The sequence below is a fragment of the Ziziphus jujuba genome, chromosome 3 (assembly GCF_031755915.1).
Source record: "Ziziphus jujuba cultivar Dongzao chromosome 3, ASM3175591v1".
Classification (NCBI taxonomy): Eukaryota; Viridiplantae; Streptophyta; class Magnoliopsida; order Rosales; family Rhamnaceae; genus Ziziphus; species Ziziphus jujuba.
Window position 1 is genome coordinate 1,971,068 of NC_083381.1, and position 15,934 is coordinate 1,987,001.

A 15,934-nucleotide genomic window follows, 5' to 3' on the forward strand; every position below is an offset into this window, starting at 1 on the left:
TAAATTCAGATCGCAGGTACATATGAAATGTTGAAGAATCGACTTTTACATTGAGAGGGGAGTAGTAATGCGTAAATATACCCCCCTGGATTTTAGCTTCAGTCAACTACCAAATCTAGTAGGGAATTAACGGAAGAAAAAATAAATAAATAAATAAACAGACTAATGCTGTAACAATTATACAAATTCAAGGAGCAAAATGCCCCCCAAAATAAAAAATAAAAAATTGTTCAGGACCTAAATGCCAAATTTAGTATAATTCAAGAGGCGTTCATGCTAATTATCCGAGAAGTATTGATGGTTTACCGTTATATCAACAGGATATGGGTGAGTTTGACCAAAAAAGTTTTGCTACAGTGGACTTTTTATTGTAAGCTTCAAATGTTTATTCTTGTCATTTATCTCAGAAAAAAAAAAATGATATCTCTTTTATTTTTCTTTGCATTTTCTTTATTTTGCTTTAATATTTTTGTTCATCTTTCATTAAATAAAAAAAATCAATATTTAATATGAAAAAAAATATATACCGATCAATTCATAAACCAAAATCTATAAATTTTTAATGCTGAAGGTTGTTTTCATGTTGAATGAAAGATCAACATGAATATTAGCTTTAGATTAGAAAATACATATGGAAAAACACTAGAGAATTAATGTTTTTTATTTTTTATTTTTTGTGTTAAATAACAAGTGTTGCTCAGGATGGTCACCATGAGAAGCTCATTATAGTAAAATTCATATACTCTTTTCTTTTTGGTTTGTTGTCGTCGTTGTTGTTGTTGTTGTTGTTGTTGTGACGATCAATTAAACAAATTAACAAAGTATGAAAATGGGCTGAAAAAGAAAGGTTGAAGGGCTTTAGGCCGTAAACCTAAAGTACCTTGACAAACTCAAAGCCCAACACAAATCTCCAGAGGCAAATGGGTGAGATGTGGGGTCCAAATCCAGCCATGAAACGGACGTGGAAGGCAAACGCAAATCTGTATTGGACGGAGCCATACCCTGCAAAACCCTGCAAATCCTATCCACCAACAGGCAACAACACTTTGTTGAGCAAGCTTCCTTCGAAGCAAAACAACCCAACCCACCATCTTCTTCTTCGTTTTCTTCTCTCTCTCTCTCTCTCTCTGTGAAAACAGTTTGCAATGGAGTCTCTTTCTTCTTGTATGCTCAGAAATCAGCCTCTCATTCGACCAGTCAACTTTTCCTCTAGTGGGTCGGTCTCAGTTCTTGGGTTTTCTTCATCATCCCCCAAAGCTCCATTCTTTACGAGTTATGGTAGGAAACAGAATATTGGGTTTATAAGGGCCTCCGTAGCAGTTGAGCAACCGACCCAGAAGACCAAAGTTGATGCCTTAATCAAAATTGGTACCAGGGGAAGGTCGGATTTTGTATTTTGCAATGAGTTTTTCCTTCTGATTTTTGTGCTTCCTTTGCTAATGTAGCTTGAATTTCGCTCAATTACCTGATTCATTGGTGATGGTTGTGTCTGAATTGAAATGGGATTTTGCCAATTTCTTACGCATTTAGTCAGTGTAGTTTGGTTAGTGAAACAGGAAAAGAAAAGCCATGGTTTTAGTGAAGTAATTAGCATCTTTTTGAATTTTTAGCTTCTTTGGTTTTGTTTTTGTCCGAATTTCTTCAGTTGTTTATCGTATTGCTTGGATCCTTTATTTGGAATTTTGTTATTCTGCTGAGGAAAAAAAGTTTCATGTTGTTAGTTTTTCTTATGTATTTAATATTGGATTTTGTTGTCAATTCTTTCTTCGAGTAACATTCCAATTATGAATTTTTATTTTTATTTTTAAATATATCTTTATATGCGGTCAAATAAGTCTGCCATTGATACTTGTCTGCTGTAGACTTAGGTAGGTTCAGAAATTATTTTATTTCTGCGTTTGGTATGTGAGAAAACTGATCAAATAAGTCTGCCATTAATATATTTGTTGTATCCTGATTCCTGGTAGTTGTCCTTTGAAGATTTTCCTCAGTAAAAAAGTAAATAAAATCACCATAAAAACATTCTTCAGTTGTTTGATTGTACTGTTTGCACATCAATTTTGGTCCTTTTCAAAAATTTTTGAGCCAGATTTTTAAATTGTTCTTCCTTTGTCTCCTAGTTATATATATATATATATATATATGTATATATTATTTTGTGTGAATTATTCATACTGTTTCTGAATATAGGATAGCCCACTAGCACTTGCCCAAGCTTATGAAACTAGAGAAAAACTCATAGCAATACATCCAGAGCTTGCTGAAGAGGGGGCTATTCATATTGAGATAATAAAAACAACTGGAGATAAAATACTTAGTCAACCACTTGCAGATATAGGTGGGAAGGGCCTGTTCACTAAAGAAATAGATGAAGCACTGATAAATGGTGACATAGACATTGCTGTTCATTCAATGAAAGATGTTCCAACATACTTACCAGACAAGACAATACTGCCATGCAATCTTCAGCGTGAGGATGTCCGCGATGCATTTATATCCTTAAGTGCAGCTTCATTAGCAGATCTCCCAGCTGGGAGCGTTGTTGGTACTGCTTCGCTCAGAAGGAAGTCACAGATACTCCATAGATATCCATCACTCAAGGTAATCTACTGTTTAGGAACATATGTTGTGAACAATTTTTTGCTAGGACGATCACATTGTTGTTTAGCTTGAGAGAGACTGTCTTTATTTACAGTTACATAATTCATGTGTAGTTCCGGTATAATAATACTTTTAATATTGACTTTAAAGTTGAATTAACTATGTGAATTACAAATCATAAACCTTCTGAAATTATTCTGCATCTAAAAATACTTCATTTTGTTGCAACCTTGATAGATCAGTCCGTCAGTAGTAGGTTCAGCGAAGTTGAATACTACAGCTGCATTTGCAATTTGGTGAAAACTCTATCAGAGATGTTTGGATTTGATTTTTTGTACGTAAACTAGCATCTTCTTTCATTTCTGGTGTTGAAAAATAAATCCTTGTACTTCTCTTGAAAATTTGTTCAACTTTGAGAATCCATGAAATGATTCCAACAAAAGTTCTAGACCCTATGTTTAGTTTAAGTTTTTATTCTATGTTCTATAAACCTGTTCTGGTAGTCAGATTATAAGAGTATCAGATTATGTCCCTATGTTTGGTGAGATTATGAGGATTGTTGGCTTTGAGTAGGCTTCTGTTTTCAGAGTTCAAATGGTTTCTGACATGTTGATCCCCCCCTATAAAGATAGAACTGAAGAGATAATTATTATTTCTTTAGTTTCAGGTTTGTTACCTTATTAAATTTAAGAGCTCAAGAAAACAGAAAAGTTTACTCTGTTTCTGAAGGATGTCTTGAAGAATGATCTATTTTTCAAAAGAAATAATGCCTGGAAATTTTGTTATATCCTATAATTGTTGGTTAGAAAGATTATTATTGCAAGTCATCTGAATTCGATGTTGATTTTTGAAATGTCCCAGATTTTACTTTATGTTGGACATTCAATGTATTTTCCAACCTTGATGAATGTTACAAGTTGCTGGTTTGTTGATATCACACCATGTGCCTTATTTTTTTTTTTTTTTTTGGGGGTTCATCTCATATGCTGCTGGAGAGTCTAGCTGACTGAACTATAGTTAGCAGTTAATCAGGATATAGAATGGAAGGTCCTTTTTGTGTATAGTATAATATGGGTATATCTGAGGACATTCAAGGGAGACCCCAGTCAGACCTGGTTGAAATGATTCTCATGTTCCCTTTTTTTGTTGAGTAGTGTCATTGTCTAATGCAAATTTTTTAGGAATTAGCATAGAAGATGTTAAGGCCCAAAGGGAGTATATCCTTCAATTTGTCTTGGCAGATAAATAGTATAAATTGAAAACATGGTTGCTTTTCATTTTTCCCTAGATTCATAGAAGTGGAGACATGTTTAAATTCTGTTTTTTAATAACTTTCTTCTAGATTCCATCTTTGACGACTTTGACATGTTCTGTTGCTTCTTGTTTATGCTTTTGGTTAACATAATTTTGCAGGTGGAGGAGAATTTTCGGGGCAATGTCCAGACACGGTTGAGAAAACTTAATGAAGGTGTTGTCAAAGCAACTTTATTGGCATTAGCTGGACTCAAACGCTTAAGCATGACAGAAAATGTAACGTCAGTTCTCTCAATAGATGAAATGCTTCCAGCAGTTGCTCAAGGTGCAATTGGAATTGCCTGCCGCAGTGATGATGATAAAATGGTGCATTTTTAACTTTACCTCTCTCATCCTGGCAGTATCATGTTGAATTACTTTTTTCTTTGTACCTTGCTGATCTAGATGCTTATGTTAGATAGCAATGCTTATGTGTTTCTGTTTATACTATGTGTAATTTGTTTTGGTTGAAAATGTGTTGGTGATCAAAATTTACTGTTGGTTTTTGAGCTCTGAACCATGTTTCCTGAGAAGAGGTGAATATAGATGTCAAATTGACTTGTTGCCTAATGGGCATTTGTATGAGGTAACTATTCGTGGAAGTGACATCTTAGCACATACTTCTCAGTGTAGTGCTAAATGCATATGACCAAACTCTATGAATTTACCCATTTAATAGTGTTTGCTTCCAAGGGGATTATGGTTTTGGCACATATAAGAGATCTCTATGGATGATCTCAATGAACATGTAACTGCTATTGTTGTAGTTGGTGGTTTGATAGGTTGCTTTGCTCATAATATATATAAATAATTCCCCTGTGATTAGACTTCATATATCGAGGCTGTAGTTTGTTCACACCTAGATTCCTTTTTGCTTCATTGGGTTCAAGAGGTCCATGCAGCTGACATTAGCATTTCTCTTTTCTTGGGTGCAAAGCTAGCAAATGGTGATGATCAGTCTTAAGTTATTTTCTCTGGCATATTAGATACCTCAGACTTTAACAATGTTATTTATTTATTTTTTTTTTTTTTTCTCTTTCTAATTATAGTCTCAGGAGTAAAAGTTGTATGGATCAATTTTATCCAACATTCTATTTCTCCTGAAATAGTCATAATTTGTAAACAAAATTTGAATTTGCAGGAATTTCTAGTGAGAAATCTAATGAGTTTTATTCTTGTTATAGATGTAGATTTTCTCTAAACATTGAGTTTTTAACCATTTTCTCGAGAACATTGCAGCAGCAATTGTATGTAACTTTCGCCTCTTCAAACTTATTTTTGTCTTATTTGCTTTATTGGTTCTCTTCTTGCAGGCTAATTATCTTGCTTCATTGAATCATGAAGAAACAAGACTTGCAGTTGCATGTGAGAGAGCCTTTCTTGAGACATTAGATGGATCTTGCCGCACTCCTATAGCTGGATATGCTAGCAAAGACGAGGATGGTAATTGCATATTTAAAGGGTTGGTGGCTTCCCCTGACGGAACACGTGGTATGCTTCATCTTGAGAGAAGAAAGCTAACCGAGCTTCCTACTATACTGAAATATTTGGCATAACTATTTCTTCCTATGCAAATTAATTTGATTCTTCGTGTCATTTCAGTGCTTGAAACTTCAAGAAAAGGCCCATATCTGTTTGAAGACATGATCAAGATGGGAAAGGATGCTGGGAAGGAGCTTCTTTCACAGGCAGGTCCTGGCTTTTTCGATTATTAAGTAACTCGACAATAGAGGTAGAAGAGATCACTTATTTATGCATTTTTAGGTGATAGCCACGAATCAATTTCCTTGAGCTGTTTTCTTGTTGGAATTTGTAATAATGATGATGATAATTTGATTAATTGTAATTTAGATGAGAAATCAATTGTAGTAGGGTTAGGCTATTTTTTCCGTGAATTAGAATGTCAAATTTTTGTAATGCGGTTCTCTATGTTGCACCTTATTTTTTATTTTTTTTGTTTCTCCACCCCCCGGCAAAATGTGTGCCCATCTTTAGGAGTTTGGTCATTGTCAAGGTTTTACATTTTGTAGGTACGGCTGATGCAGTTTCTTGCTCTATGGGAAGAGTACTTCAAGTGTTTTCCTCTTCTAAATCTAGTTTGAAATTTGCTGATATGGTTTAGTAATGGTTTTGGGGTTTGGTTTAAAATTTGACCAGCATGTTCAGGTGCCTGTTTAATGGGGTCGATTGTTGAAAATTTAAGTGTTAATTGCAATTTTGTGTCATATAATTTTGGGAAACTTGCACTGTAAGCCCTCCAGTCCAGACTATTGTTATTTGGGTCTCAAAATTCAATTTATAGTATCGTTTCCACTCTAAAGCATAATCATTCAATAGTTCCTATTATAAAAACAAGATGCTTTAGTAAGTTTGTAAACAAAGCAATTTTTTTCCCCCCTATTATGTTCTTTGAAAAATTATTCTACAAATTTGAAAGATCAAACACCTTGATTACAGTTGAAAGAATAATAAAACCAAACAATTTGATTCGTGTTGAAATCAGTTCAAGAATCACTAGACTATCCTATTTATTGGCGAAACTAGGAAATCAGATAAAAAATTAAAAAAAAGTTCAAAATGGTTTAGATGGTAAATTCCTATTTGCCAAGAAATGCTCAATGAGCAAGAGAGCCTGCCTTGGTGCAAATACAGGAACTTCATGACCAGCCCCTCTGATTGTCACAAACACAAGTCCATCGTACACAACTATCCACCCTCCAACCTATGAACTCAAAACGCAACTTTTAGTCCTTTTCAATATAACTTCACAAAAAATGTTTAATAAAAGATAAGTAGCAAAAAATTCTTATTGATTTTTCAATAATGACACATCATGTTGCTAAAACATATCTTTGTTCATATATATATATATATATATATTTAGAAAAAAATATATATATTATATAGGGTGTGTCCAATGCATTATATAGTGCATATAAATTTCTTCATAAATATAATTTTAAAAATTAACTAGGTAGTTAAATATGAGAGTGCTTAACTAAATACTTCAGCACATCCACATTATACATAGTATTTTAAAAAATTAATTTTATTATTAAAAATTGGTGTGATTATAGCACTTTACAGTGCTAATATGTATAATTAGTCTTCTATCATATCAACGTCATAATGTTATAGTACAACTTTCTTTGAAAACCGAACCAACAAAAAAAAATATATATATATATTTTAAATTTAATTTTAAAGATAGGTGCACCATAATTAAACAAATTCAAAAAAATCCAACCATTATTTTAAGGGACATTGGTTTAATATTAATAAATCAATCTAGTAAAAATTATAGTTATATACGGATGGTCCTCATGCGGATCACAATATTAGTGACAGTTTTTTATAATATTGGTGATGATTTTCTAAAAAAACCGTCGTTAATACTATAAAAAACCGTCACTAATACTGCGGTTTTCATGCAGACCATCCTCACCATAGAATTTCTATATATATATATATATATATATATATTCACACCCCCTTCACAATTGAGCATCTCTCGATAGATAATATATTGTGGGACAAAAGCAACATATTGCTTGACAGAAGATACACACTTATGAAGGGGGCACATGCACTTTTTATATAGCAAAAGTCTATATTTGTATATATATATATATATATATATACATATTCAAAAGAATATGTACCTGTCTATAGTTGTACCAAGGCGTCCAGTCTTGAAGTATATTCAAGCCAAGCTTTTTGAGTGTGTATCTAGTTCCAGTAACTGGGATTCTTCCATCAGTATCTCCACTGTAACGGAAGAAGGAAAAATGGCAAAATGAACGTAATCACTAATTTAATTTGATCAAATTAACTCAAATATTAATTTATTGATAATTAGATTTGAAAACGAATATTTCTTTACCTATAAACCCATACTCGGAGACCGCCAGCTATAAGCTTTCTAAGAACAGGAAGCATAGATGATGGTGCATCTTTCCAGAATGTGATGTTATCGCTATAAAATTTGCAGTAAAATAAAGATCAATTTCCTTAATTTCAAAGAATTTCCTAACGGTGTTTTATTATATATAAAAATATATCTACATTTTAATGCATTTGAACGAGATTATGAGAGTGAAAATATTGTTATACTTGCAATGAGACCATCGATAGGGAATGTGGGTGACATTGGCATGCAATGCTTTCTGAACATGAGGCCTATTCAAATAGGTACTTGTATAATCTGATGCACAGGGATCATATCCTGCTGGTCTTCTGTGCCATCCCCGCTGCAAAAACAAATTCTTAATTTGTCCTTTTTTTTAACTTACTTAATGTTTGTGATATTAGATGGTTCATAATAGATGGTTCATAATGATGAAGATGATATATATGAACTTGGATTTGGACATCTTCTCCAATTGAAATATTCATTTTGGAGAAGATAGTGATGCAAAGATTTGATGAAAATAGGAGAATTTTTATTTTTATTTTATTTTTTCAAAGAAAGGTAATAGATGAAGGGGTAAAATTGAAGGGGAAAAAAAGAGAGAAATAGAGCAATAAATATTTCGTTTTGAATTTCAGCCGTGAAATTTCAATGAATCACAAAGAATGAAGTAGTAACGAAGAAAATTTGACGAAAAACCATTAATTGCTGTTCTTCCAGTTAATTATTGCCATGGTGAGTTTAAGCAGAAGAGATGAACATATTTGCAATAGCTTCTTTACTTTTGCTTATATGCAATATTACATATGAAAAAAGTAAGGCAATGTTTAGACCAATTTGAAATTCATAAGGAAAAAGGAAAAAAATAAATTATAAAGAATTTTGGAACGTGGATGCAAGATATCTATGAGGGGTTTTAATTTTTTTATTTTTTGTATCTTTATCTTCTTAAGAAAAACAAAAGGGGGAAATGCATAAAAATAAAAATGAAAATAAAAAATAAAACATTGGTCATGTAGGGACTCACAACATTGGGATTGCGACGAGTAAGAGGGAATAGCTGCCTTGTTCTACTAGAATTGGTTTCCACACACGTAGGAGTGTATAAACTGTACATGTCAATGATGTCGTAGACGTCAAAGTAATCATCAAGAAGCTCGTTGCATTCATGTGAAGGTTGAACTTCACTGAAGTTGCAATTCTTCTTGATCCCTTCGTACAACTTATCTGATATCACCGCATGATCCCATGCGTAATCAATCATGCCCTTCTGATCCGTTTCATCGTCTAACGCTGCATTCCCAACCTGCATTTTATAGCCATGTGAGGAAGGAGCATGTTAGCTATGCTAAATAAGCTTAGAATGAAAAATTGTGTAGAAATGCTCACCATCAAGCCTTTGAGATTTATATAGTCTTCCTTGGATGCTTCTTTGTTTTGGTCAAAGATGAGCTCGGATAGTTGTGGAACATAATGTCCTGAGAAAAAATTTATGATCATGTATGTACAATTATAGAGTTAGATTCATATCAAATAGATAATGGTCTATGACCGAGTGAACTATAAAAATTCATCGTATTATATATTAAAATTCATCGTGTGTTGTATATATATATATATATATACAGTCTGTCTATGGTGCAGACCACAGTATTGGTGACAGTTTTTTATAGTATTGGTGATGATTTTCTAAAAAACCGTCGTTAATACTATAAAAAATCATTACTAATACTGTGTTTCTCATGCGGACCGTCCTCACTATAGAATTTCCGTATATATATATATATATATATATAAAGCTTTACATATGTATGAAGTTAGTTATATTCTAACTTACCTGCATAGCTTTCTCCAGCAATGTAGAACTCATGGGACTTGTATTGTGGAAATCTTCGAAACCAGTTGATTAAGAAAGTGTGTGAATCCTTTGCTAACATATGCAAATTATGGCCAGTATAAGAAACTCCAAAATTTAGGCATGCATAATTAACACTATATATACATAGTTTTTATCCCATTTAGAAAAGTTATTATATGCATAGTTTTTCTCCCACTTAGAAAAGTTATCCGTTTCATGATTATTTAGGACAATGTGACGCAATATTATTGTATGATACAAAATTATCCACAACATGCTATGGTCCAAATAATTTCAAAATTCTCTCAAATGAAAGAATGATTATATATGCACACATGTACACAGATAAAATGACCTAAAACTTTTTAAATGAGGATTTCTTTTTCCTTTTTTCATAGTTTTTGGATCTTCTTTTAAAAAAAAGAAGAGTTCTAGTCAAATTTAGCAAATCCAAAACCATAAAATAATGACAAATTTGTCATTGGTTTAAAATCCTCAAGGTGTCCTAATATGACATTTATTATATATAATGGATTAGCATCCTCTGTTTTTGTTTTTTCCATCATAATTGCCTATACTTATTTTTAAATCCTTATTAGTGCCATTAATCCAATAGATGATATAAAACTATTTTATCAACAAAAGATTTTAAAAAATAATTAATTCAAATAAAAAAATGTACAAAAACAAGCAGACATAAAGACAGAAAAAAAGAAGAAAAACCAAGGAGTGTAAAAAAAAAAAAAAAATATATATATATATATATATAGATATTGAAGATTTGGAATTTAATTTATTAGGTACCTGTGATTGTGTCTCCTAGTTCCTTGATGTCTTGACTAGTATTGGTATAGGAAAATCCAACCCCAACAGGAGACTCCAAAAACAATAAATTGGCAGCTGAGAAACCAAGAAAACATCATAATATTAGTTTAAAGAAAAAAGATAAAATAGATAAAAGAAAAATTAAGGAAAAAAAAAATAAAAATATATATATATATATAATAAATGCAAATTTAATTAACCATGGTTCCATGTATAAGGATTGATCTTTAATAGTGGGTTGCTGCCCCTTTGAGGGGAGAAAGGGCCAAGCTCTTCTAATGCTCCAAACCCAATTGAGGAACATCCAGGACCTGCAGTTTTCAAGATTTTATTAAAAAAATTAAATTTATTTCGATACAATTATTTATATAAAATAAAGAAAATTAAACTAATCTAACAATTTTTTATATGCTGCAAGTTTTTAAAGATAGATACCTTTGTTTTTCAGAAATTATATATTATCCATTTTATAATTAATTTCTAGAATTTTCACATTTCAATATTAATTTTTTGAACATTACAAATTGAAATGGTCATATATATAGATTATATAAAATCTTCTTCGGACTTAATATACTCAAACAAATTTTCATCAGAATTTGAATATATGTATGTATATATATATATATATATATACTAATTACCATATATTTCGATTGAAGTTGTATTCCAGCTGGAGCCACGTTTGGATTGTTACCATACGATGTTATGTAGAAAACATAAATTAATTGCTTAGCAAAATGATAATTTCTTTCCCATCAGAATGATGAAAATTGAAGATAAAAGCTTTTGAAAATCACTTTTTTCTTTTCCACAAACACTTTTTGGAAAAATTGCTGCACGAATTATGATAGATAATAATAGTGCTCAAAGCTTTTAAGACTTCGAATAAAGGGAGAAAATAAGGATTATTAGGCTAAGTTTTGTTTTGCTTTTGTTTTGTTTATTTTTATTTTTATTTTTATTAAGTTTTAAAAATCATGTTCTGTTTCAAACAAATTGGGCCACGACGGGCTCATCAGGCCTAGTTAAGGTACAGCCCAAATAAAACAACATTTGAGATGAAATTAATAAAACAAAATTAAAGAACCTTGAGATTTGACCCTGAATAAAATTTAAAAAAGTAAAAACAAAATTTGTTTTAAAATAAAATTTCTACATTTTATTGTTACCTACAAGGATACTCGAAGACTTGAAGTAATTCTTACATGCATGCACTCGTCTTCCACAATATATTTTTAACATTTTAATTGTAAAATAAACTTCTAGAATTTTTTTTTTTTTGGTTCCACTTTACAATATATTTTAATTTTTTAATTGTAAAATAAAGATCTAGAAATTTTTTAATTCCACAAAAAAAAGGTTAAAAAAAATAAGGATGTCAATGCTAACTTTAAAATATGGGTAGCTTCAATTTCAATGCTAACTTTAAATTTCTCAAGAAACAACTAGGCACTGAATTGTGTTTGTAACAAAAATTTGTGGCAAAACCAATTGAAAAGCTTAGGATTCAACTTTTCCCTCACATTGAAAGTTTTGTAACATATTGGAGAGTAATATTTTAGATACAAAAAATAATATATATATATATATATATACATATAGTCTTTCAATAATGTGGATGTTCGTAAATATATCTGCACGTTGTGTATATATATATATATATATTATAACAAAATAAGGGATTAGGATAATTCAAAACAAAAAAAAAAAGGGGGATTAGGATTTTTTTATTTCATTTTTCAGTCCCCACTCATATATAATTTAAAAACGAAAATGGCAAAAAGAAAGACAAGAAAAAAAAATAAGCAGATATATATTAGATAAAGATGGCATTGAGTGAAGACACCAAAAAGGATAGAAGATCTCGATCCTAAAATAAATTTTATTTCAAAAGATATTTAATTAAATTAGTTTATATATATTTGACTTTTTTTAAAAAATAAATTAGCCAATTCAGACACCAAATAAAATATCAATAAGAAATAAAACGGAGTTAAAAATCAGCTACAATCATACAATCTTTAAATTTATTTACCATTGAATTACATCATTTTGGATTAGACGGTCAAATACGTTGATTAAAGATGTTGATATAGAACCCTTCTTCTCCTATAAATAAGTATATATATATATATATAATTGCATTATAGTTCTTATATATATATATATGTATGATAGTTCTTATAGTCATAAATTCTAATATTTGTTAATATTAATATTTATTTAGTTAGATAGCTTCAGGATATTAAACAAAAGGTTAGACAGACTTAAATGAAAAGATTAAAGATTATTGCAAATTATACCCAAAGACTAATGATTTGTTATTGCTTAATTTTAAAAAAAATTAAAAAATTAAACAATTAAATAAAAATGGAAAAAAACAAAATGATGGCAATAATTGCAAATTGGAAATGGTCCAATGATATTTTCAAAGATATCGTCACCATAGACTTTGACTAGGTTCTATTAGGGAAGTTACAACCACATATTCCATATATCCTTATAAACCATGCGATTTAATTATTTATATATTGTTAATATTAATTATTATAAAAAAGAGAAATGCTTAAACATTTTAAATGATTGGATACCAGAAGAAACAAAAATGTAGAATCAATAGAAGATGATGATGATAACAAAAAGAAATTAACAATATAGAAAATGCCAAAAGAATTTTTTAACAAAATATAGAGAGGCAGTTTACTAAGCCAAATAATTAAGAATTTGAATTCCTAAACTTTAATATCAGAAAAAGAAAATAAAAAAACAAAACAAAAAAGTTAGTTTATATATATATATGTAGATATAGAATTGATTGAGGCGCTAATTATTTAAATATTTGGTAATATATGTATATGTATAGAAGTGCTGGTAAATTTTTATCCATCTCGCTCTCGAATGAGCGTGATGTATTCAATTCGCATTTGTGTTCCCAATTTCATCTTTGCAATGAAGAAGAAAATAAAACACGAATGAAAAATGATGAATAGTAGACTTAATATATGTATAATATAATTTTCAAATATATCTATATACACACATATATATGATATGATAATGTAGATGTGGATGAACTTGGAAAAAACAAAAAATTAAATAAAATAAAAAGGAAAAGGAAAAAGGGAAGAAAATATACATAGAGAATTAAAGAAGTACCTCCATTGAGCCAAAGGATAAGAGGTTTATCTTGAGGTTGGTTAATGGCTTCAAAGAACCAATAGAAGAGTGCTCTTCCATGGGTTTGATTGACTGTCACATAGCCTGCATAGTGCTTGAAGTTCACAGGAGGCTGCCCTGGTAATCCAACCACTCTATCTGCTTCCTGTTCTGCTATTATTTGTTCTGCAATTTTTTCAGGGCTGAGTTGTGCAATTCCGAGACCCACCAGGCCCCATATTGTAATTATCAGAAGATATTGTAAACCAACATTCAACCAAGATGATGAAGAAGAAGAATGACTCATTTTCTCCAAATTTCTCTCTCTCTCTCTCTCTCTCTCTCTCTCTCTCTCTCGCTCTCTCTCTCTCTCTCTCTGTTTGGAAGAGAATGAATATCAATAATAAAATGTCTGACCAGCTAAGGCTGAAAACCGAGATAAGAACAATCCCTGTTTTTTCTGTTTATCGAAATTGTTGTTGAGAAAAAAACGAAATATGAATCAATGCACTTTGTGTATGAGGTTGGCATTTGATTTGCTACACTTGGCCAATCAAATAATGCCATGCTTACCATTAAATTACAACCCCTGCATAAATAAGCAATTGATGGAAATCTTGTCTCTTATTTTTATCGTCCGGTTAATAATAGAATTTCACCTTATCCAAAAAAATAATTACTCTTTATCCAATTTTTTTCCTATATTATTACCCTTTTAAATGATAATGTTATATCAATTGTAAAATAGATAAAAGAATAACAAAATAATAATAAGATATAAAATATGGATCTATTAAAAATTTTATTATTGAAAGAATTTTACTATTTACTATTATAGGTAATCATCATTAACAAATTTTTATTTGAGATATTTATTTTATTATTTTTTATATTAAAATTTTGAATCCGTAATAATTTAAATTACCATATACAATATAAAAATGGTGATCATTCACCAATAATAATCACCAATAATAATGAATAATATTTTTTGTATTGAAAATTTTAATCTCAATGTAATGTACCAAATGAGCTTCCACCTTCATATACAAGATGTAGTTATAACAATTTCTCCTAGAAAAGAAATCATTTTCCGTCTTTCTATTCTCTAATGTGTATACACACCTTTCCTTACGGAAATATGTTGTTTTAATTTTTTAATTTTTAATTTTTCTGTTGGTGAAACCCTTTTGGAAATATGCTTGAGAAAATAGGTGTGTGTATACATATATAGTAACGTACAATTGATTTTTTGGTATTTTTGTTTGCTTTGAAATGAGCCACGGTTGAGTTTGGACATTTCAAAAAGCCTCACCATGGAAAAGGTCATAACTTTTTTTAAAAGATTTCTGGCTGTATATGCCACTATATATAAGGAGCAGAATTGGACCTAATTGTATATCTTAAGTATATCAATTAATGACCCATTTTTGTAATAAATGGATACATGGAGTTAAGGGATCAGATTTGATGTCCAGTCAATTGCTTTAGATTGAAACCTTTGAAAATCTGCAAGGAGCTCAATGTGTAACTTGAATGTTGTGATTGAGTAATTTTAATCTCTCTCTCTCTCTCTCTCTCTATATATATATATATATATATATACACACACACATAAACAGATTCTTGTTAATAAATTAATTTAAACTGAATATGTAACAAAAATGTGCATGTGCATGAGGCATTTATTTCATAAAATAATTGTTTTCTTATAAGAAAAATAAATAAAATAATAATGACAATACATGTACATATATATATATATATATATGTATGTTTCTTAAATTTGAAAAATCCAGCTAAATTCTGGCTTGAAAAACTTAAAGATGAAAACATTTGTGGAAAGCATATCTAAGCATGAGTGAAAATCCCTTTTAGATGGTTTCAACCTAGAGAGAGAGAGAGAGAGAGAGAGAGAGAGAGAGTTCTTTATATGAGAGATTTCCATCTATACAAGGTCTACGTTATACGGGTAGAAAAAAAGTTTAAAATAGAAAAAACTTACTTTTAAAGACAAAAATTAATCTTTTATTTATTGTCTGGACTAGTAAATATAAATATAATATTAAGAACCAACTATGCATAAGTTATTTGTATAAATATGCAAGCAAAGGTTGCAGCCAATTGCCGAATCAATTAATAATTGAGCTTAATGCTCGGCTGTATGAATCTTCTCTTTATATTTTATTAATAATTCAAACAAAACATTTGCTACAAACTCAATTAGTTATTATACATATGTGTATATATATATATATATATTCCTTTATAAATTATAGTAGTAGATT

At 30.3% G+C, this 15,934-nt stretch overlaps 2 protein-coding genes across 2 annotated transcripts; one reads left to right on the plus strand and one right to left on the minus strand.

Moving 5' to 3' along the window:
* Positions 1 to 984: 984 nt before the first annotated feature.
* LOC107405622 (porphobilinogen deaminase, chloroplastic) lies at positions 985 to 5,811 on the plus strand. The gene is made up of 5 exons (XM_048477599.2): positions 985 to 1,381; positions 2,196 to 2,601; positions 4,015 to 4,221; positions 5,208 to 5,385; positions 5,497 to 5,811. The coding sequence occupies exons 1-5, from the start codon at positions 1,146 to 1,148 to the stop codon at positions 5,607 to 5,609; spliced, it is 1,140 nt and encodes a 379-aa protein (XP_048333556.2). The 5' UTR covers positions 985 to 1,145; the 3' UTR covers positions 5,610 to 5,811.
* Positions 5,812 to 6,349: 538 nt separating this feature from the next.
* Positions 6,350 to 14,133, minus strand: LOC107405621 (serine carboxypeptidase-like 34). Its single transcript, XM_016012695.4, has 10 exons — positions 13,647 to 14,133; positions 10,688 to 10,798; positions 10,467 to 10,562; positions 9,642 to 9,734; positions 9,194 to 9,282; positions 8,832 to 9,110; positions 8,008 to 8,144; positions 7,778 to 7,870; positions 7,557 to 7,662; positions 6,350 to 6,616 (listed from the first exon to the last, which is right to left on the minus strand). The coding sequence occupies exons 1-10, from the start codon at positions 13,951 to 13,953 to the stop codon at positions 6,467 to 6,469; spliced, it is 1,461 nt and encodes a 486-aa protein (XP_015868181.3). The 5' UTR covers positions 13,954 to 14,133; the 3' UTR covers positions 6,350 to 6,466.
* Between the last annotated feature and the right edge of the window lie 1,801 nt (positions 14,134 to 15,934).